This window comes from Microplitis mediator, chromosome 9, assembly GCF_029852145.1.
Source record: "Microplitis mediator isolate UGA2020A chromosome 9, iyMicMedi2.1, whole genome shotgun sequence".
Taxonomy (NCBI): domain Eukaryota; kingdom Metazoa; phylum Arthropoda; class Insecta; order Hymenoptera; family Braconidae; genus Microplitis; species Microplitis mediator.
Genome location: NC_079977.1, coordinates 11,701,527 through 11,707,526, shown reverse-complemented (window position 1 = coordinate 11,707,526; position 6,000 = coordinate 11,701,527). Strand labels below are relative to the sequence as shown.

General features: G+C 31.7%; 1 protein-coding gene across 1 annotated transcript; it reads left to right on the top strand.

Moving 5' to 3' along the window:
- The first annotated feature begins 2,367 nt into the window (after positions 1-2,367).
- LOC130675163 (uncharacterized) lies at positions 2,368-4,319 on the top strand. Its single transcript, XM_057480694.1, has 3 exons — positions 2,368-3,530; positions 3,607-3,888; positions 3,959-4,319. The coding sequence occupies exons 1-3, from the start codon at positions 3,239-3,241 to the stop codon at positions 4,018-4,020; spliced, it is 636 nt and encodes a 211-aa protein (XP_057336677.1). The 5' UTR covers positions 2,368-3,238; the 3' UTR covers positions 4,021-4,319.
- Positions 4,320-6,000: the final 1,681 nt, after the last annotated feature.

Here is a 6,000-nt window from a genome sequence, read left to right as displayed (position 1 = left end):
TATAAAGTCATAATGAAGTAAAGATGAGAAACTAGCTTAACTGATAATTATCGGCGCGTAGGCCTTTTTATAGATTCACGTCGATGATGACGCGTCGACGTGATGCGCATCCCTTCCATTTAAAGTGCGAATGGAGAGGGATTATGAAATAATAATAATAATTAACTAATACTAGAGCGGGTAAACCAGATAACATGAGGTAAATATCCTTGGTAACCGTCTATTATCATGGTATGATAATGAGGTATCATAAACCTCGTTACAATATATATTAGACTGGGTCAAAAAAATCGACTATTTTTTTTTTTTTTTCGATACTGTGAAAATATTATTCCTGATGATAAAATAAAATTATTGTGCAAGTTTGAGCCCTTAATATTGATATTAAGAGGTGTATCGTTACGACTATTATTTTTTTGACAGAAATTTCATTTTTGACCCAAAACTCGTAAATCATCAATTTGAAAAATTTGTGTAATAAATATTCTTAAAGGAAAGTGACTTCCCTACCAAAAATCTCTCTGAGTAAATTGACGTAAAACGAGCCGTTTCCTTGTAACCGTGCCGTAAATATTGATTTGTTTTTTAAATTGTTTGTTTCTATTTTGAATTTTTGTAACTACTAGAAATAATAAAATTTTTTTTAGTCAAGATACATATTCTTGAAGGAAATTTAATGCTCTACAAAAAGAGTCTCTGAAGATTATTTGCAAAATTCACTCCTTCGAAAGTTATTCAAGGTTGAAGTGGAGTCAAAACGACTTTAATGACCTGAATACCTTTCGAAGGAGTGAATTAAGCAAAAAATGTTAGGTAACCTTTTTTGTAGAGCATTAAATTTCCTTCAAGAATATGTATCTTGACCAAAAAAAATTTTATTATTTCTAGTAGTTACAAAAATCCAAAATAGAAACAAACAATTTAAAAAACCAATCAATGTTTAAGGCACTGTTACAAGGAAACGGCTCGTTTTACGTCAATTCACTAAGGGAGATTTTTTGTAGGGAATTCAACTTCCTTTATGAATATACATTGCTCAAATTTTTCAGATAGATGATTTCCAAGTTTTGGGTAAAAAATGAAATTCCTGTCAAAAAACTAAAAGTCATAACGATACACCACTACTATAGAGCACAGATGGAGAGACCTGCCCTCTCTCCTAACGTCTGGTGCCATGGGGTATGAGGTGAAAGGTGTTTGAGTGAGGAGAAAGGTGTTGGCGGTAAGGTGTGTGCGTGGGGTGTGGGAATCGGGCGTTTGGAGAAAGGTGTTGGGTGTGTGGGAGGGGGGTCAGGTGGGTTTGTTGATCTGTGTGATTTGGGTAGGTGAATATGTAGGATGATTTTTGATGATTTGGGATATGGGTTATTGATGATGATGTTGTGAGGTAATTGTAGTGGGGTTTGTATTGAAGATAATGATGGGATGGGTTGTCAAATAAAAGATTTACTGTTATATTATTTCTTATTTATTTAGATATTTGTGATCTTATTTTACAATATTTCTATTAATTTACTTCTTTTTTCATTTACATATACTTTTAGTCATAATTACTGGTGACAATCTTGTCTAATAGTTGAGGAAGTGGATGATCGGCCATGACTATATACAAAGTATTCTTTTGATTACGAAAATATTTAGTCATTTTATAATTCATTCCTGGAGGATCTTCATCCTGTAGAAAATATGCAGGTTCTTTTAAATATTTATTAGCTATAGTATTAGGACCAATTATGCTACCATGAGCCGATAAATAATTGATATAACATGACTTTGTGAAATAAGTGATGAACGTTTTATCTTGAAAAGAGACTATAGCTTTCCTTTTGTCATCACGATTGAACACTTTATCTTGAAAAGAGGTTATAGCTTTCCATTTGTCAACACGAGTAAAACTAGGAGATATTTTCCATTGATTTTGCTGCTCGCAACCCAAACTCGCTACACATTTCTCAAAACCATTACTACCACGAGCCAACAAAATTTTACCGCGATGTTTTCCAATAGTGTCAGTGACTGACCAAAATTGTACAAAAAGATTACCAAGCGGCTTAATGTATTTGTTTTTTAGGATTTCACATTCTGTCATTGTGGTCGCTTCACTAACGTACTCATTTTGCATAAGCATTATCACAAATTCGAGTGGATGTTCTCTTAAATATTCTATCACTTGGTTCACGATATCACCAAACATCATACCAAAATATACGAGACCATGATGCATTGCAAAAACATTCTCAATGCTACGTACTCGAAGGTCAAATACTCGTACACCCGCTTTCAATTGTTCAGTTATGTTTAATTGTTGTGTTTGAGCCGCCAGTATAAAAGTTTTATATGTGGCAGAATTATGAGTACCAATCAATGCAATCGTGTTTATTTTTCGTGTCCCTGTCAACCTCGTAAGAAAGTAAGTATGATCTCGGTAAGTCGTAGACCAGGTTGTAGACAAAGACACTAATGTCATCATCATCAATGATACATATATAAATATTGTCTTCATTATATAAAAATATACACTATTATTTTTTAATTATAGTCTACTACATCCTGTCGGCACGAATCAATTTCGAGAACGTATTCAAAGTCTAGGTATAGTGCACAGTTTACATTAACTTCAAGATAATAATCAAAACGTACCTCTAGTCTCAGACTCCCGTTATTAACTAAATTCTAATGAAAAGCCTGAGCCCCCAACAGGTCAGGCTTAATTAAAAAACATACAGATCGTATCTTCCATGAACATGTGAGCGTGAAATGCAAAAATCCGTATTTCCAAAGTGAAAACATTCATATCTCTGAGTAATTATCCCTTTTAAATTATGGTTGTAACGGTTAATCCAAAACTTGTTTTCCATTAATGAATAAGCAAAGATAGTTTGAGGAAAAGTGATTGTGTAGGATGATTATTGAGTAATGATGTTTTCAAAGGTTATAACGGGTAAAACTTGAAAGTTGGTCATTTTTTATATGGAGATTGGAATAAGTCTTAAAGAAAAGAGATAGGGGCCTCAAATATGATTTTTTAAGATAATCATATATAGCTAGGATGACATACAATGTATACTATTACTTTATGAGATAACTAATGAAAAATAAAAGAGTGGGGAGTAGGGTTTATTACCTTAAAAGATCTTTACAGGATCGCTTAGTCTTCCTTCAGCTATTAAAAATAGTGGATGTTAGATAACTTAAAAAAGTTTTTTAGTCTGAGTGTAAGCAAATAAATTAATTTAAAATGGCTCAAAGTCGAATTGGTGATGAAAGTGCATTGTGGGTGAATTGTGACAATGAAATTGATGAAGAAGAATTCGAAAACAACACAAAATTTGTTGAAGCACAAGAACGTCTACGAGACATTATAGAGGCAAAGAATCTGATGAGTGATAGTGATGATCACTCACTTCTGGCAGCAGCTGAACAATATGAGAGAATCGATGAGTTATCCGCAATTATAACAAAGGCTGAACAAACAGCCCAAGATGTATTTGACGAATCTACCAGTACACCGGATGGACTTCAATTTGCAGGTATTTATAATTTACATTTATATTTATAATTTTCTTTTGTGTTAAATAAAAAATTACATTTTATATATATTTTCAGAAGAATTCGTGGAGGAAATTCTCAACAAGGAAAAGAGAGTGCCTTTGAATGAAGAAAAGAAAAAGTTCTTCAGTCAAGAAGAGGATATGTTTGCGATCTTACAACCATACAGCGAGGAAGAAAACATCCTTAAAAATTTAAGCCATAATATTCAAGATGGTGATAGTTGGGAGATAAAATTTAAAAATATATGTGCAAACATTGTTCATACAATCAATAATGAACTTGGTGAACATATAACAATGAATATGGTGTCAATTATAATTGAATATGATCATGATGGTAATTAAAATTTATTTTTCATTTATCTTTATAGTAAAATTTTTATTCAATCATTTTTTCATTTTTATAGGACAAGGAAGTCTCACTGAATTCATTGAAGAAAAAAAAATACAAGTGTCTTCAAACTTTTAAAAGACCTGTTTTTTTTCGAAAATCAGACAGAAAAGAACATCGATCAAATTCTAGAGTTCGATGAGAAGCTCTTTCGACACCAGGAACAAAAAGACACCAATCAAATTTTAGAGATCGCTAAGGAAGTCTTTCAACAAGAGGGTCTTCGAAAAGAAAAAGAAAAAATATTAAAATTGTAGAAAATAAAAAATTTAAAAAAAAATTCCACATAATCACCAAATTAGATTATGTTGCCACTGAATAATAATAATAATCATAATCATAATTATAAAATTTGTAATTTTCATTAAAATTTTAGTCTGACAATAAAAATTATTCAATCAAACATATTTTTTTTATTACTTATTATTAAGAACCTTTTTGATTTATAATTTAGATAGACATATATGTATATTTATATTTATATATAGAAATAATATTAAATAAAATTAAAATTTTAGGTAAATTAAAAAAGAATATCTTTAGTATATCAAATTTTCATTTATTATTTTCTTCTCACACGCACTCATACTTACAAAATTAGTTTTTCAAATTATACATTAGCTAGTACATTTTTGATCATATATTTGTCCTCTACCAGATATATTTATATAAGGTTTATTTAGCTTATTTCTATTCTTTAACTCATTTCTTACAATATTTTTGAACATTTTTAAGAGTATTTGATCGTTTTGTTCTGTATTTCCATTAAACAATTTAAAAAATGATGATAAGGAGTTGTTATTACATAACCAATGCAAAACAACAATGCAATATTGGCTGCAATAATTAGAACCAATATTTTGTAAATGATGTTTATTCCATCGGAAGCTTCTGCTGTTTCTTCCAAGTCGTTGAACAAATCTATGATCGATTGGTGGGCGTCCAAAGCTGTCGAAGTAGATTCCGTAGCCATTCTTGTTGACGTGGAACGCGACCCAGTGGGTTCCTTGTTTTGTATGATCATCTGTGTTTGCGATGATAGCACAGGGTCTAGGCCAACTCCAAGGAATTTGGTCAGCACCGTAGACTCCTCCAGTGCAGGCATCGGTGTGTGGTAACAGTTTTAATAATCGCCGAGTATCTATAAAACTAACCGTACAGTGTTGTATCTTACTGAATACTAAATTTTATTTACTAATTCTCTGTTTCATATCCTTTTTATTAATTATAATCTACAATAACTTGTCTTGAAAAATCAATTTCTAAAATATTATCAAATTCCAAGTACACTACGCAGTTCACATTAACTTCAAGAGCAGTAGCAAAACGTGCTTCTATTCTCAAACTTCCAGTTTTTATCAAATTCCAATGAGAAGCTAGATTTGCTGATAGATCAGGTGTTAAATCAAAAGCATAGAGAGTGTATCCGTGAGTATACTCAATACGTGAGATGCAGTTACCCGTATTTCCAAAATGGTTACCTGTTCCACTAAATAGTGTATTAAATGCCTCTACCTCTAAATAATTGTTCCCGTAATTTGGCTGTAAGGCTCGACCCAAAAGCTGTTTCCCGTCAATGTATAAGGAAAGATAGTTTAACGAAAATGTTTGGAAATTGAAGGGGTTATGAGTTTTTGACCCATTATATGCTCGATTATCCACAAAGCCAATTATTATTCTTTTAGGTAATTGACCCAATACAACATTGTCAATGGTGTTGCCGAGTATACCCTGGGATAAAACAAAGGATTTTACTTCAACTCTAGTTAGAGGATACTTTGCTGTTGTTTGACCCAGAGTTTTTGCATCAGCAATTAAAATACTCGGACTGATTTTCACTCTTCTGACAACTAACATTGCTTCTGTAATCTTGACAATGTAACTATTTGCACTTCCATCCATAAGAAAAAATGCATTTTTTGAGCGAATTAATCGAATTCTCATTTCGACTCCATTAAGCAAAAATTTATCTTGATTAAAAACATCGCAATGTAAATGGCCCATCAATTCAAACTCTTTTCCTTTAGACGAATAAGCGATACGTTCATCTAGACCAGT

What these genes read in the sequence shown, in the direction of transcription:
- LOC130675163 (XM_057480694.1), top strand. Translation starts at nt 3,239, where the DNA reads ATGGCTCAAAGTCGAATTGGTGATGAAAGTGCATTGTGGGTGAATTGT. An exon ending in GGATGGACTTCAATTTGCAG is followed by an intron (nt 3,531 to 3,606) that starts GTATTTATAATT and finishes ATATATTTTCAG; the next exon opens with AAGAATTCGTGGAGGAAATT. An exon ending in AATTGAATATGATCATGATG is followed by an intron (nt 3,889 to 3,958) that starts GTAATTAAAATT and finishes TCATTTTTATAG; the next exon opens with GACAAGGAAGTCTCACTGAA.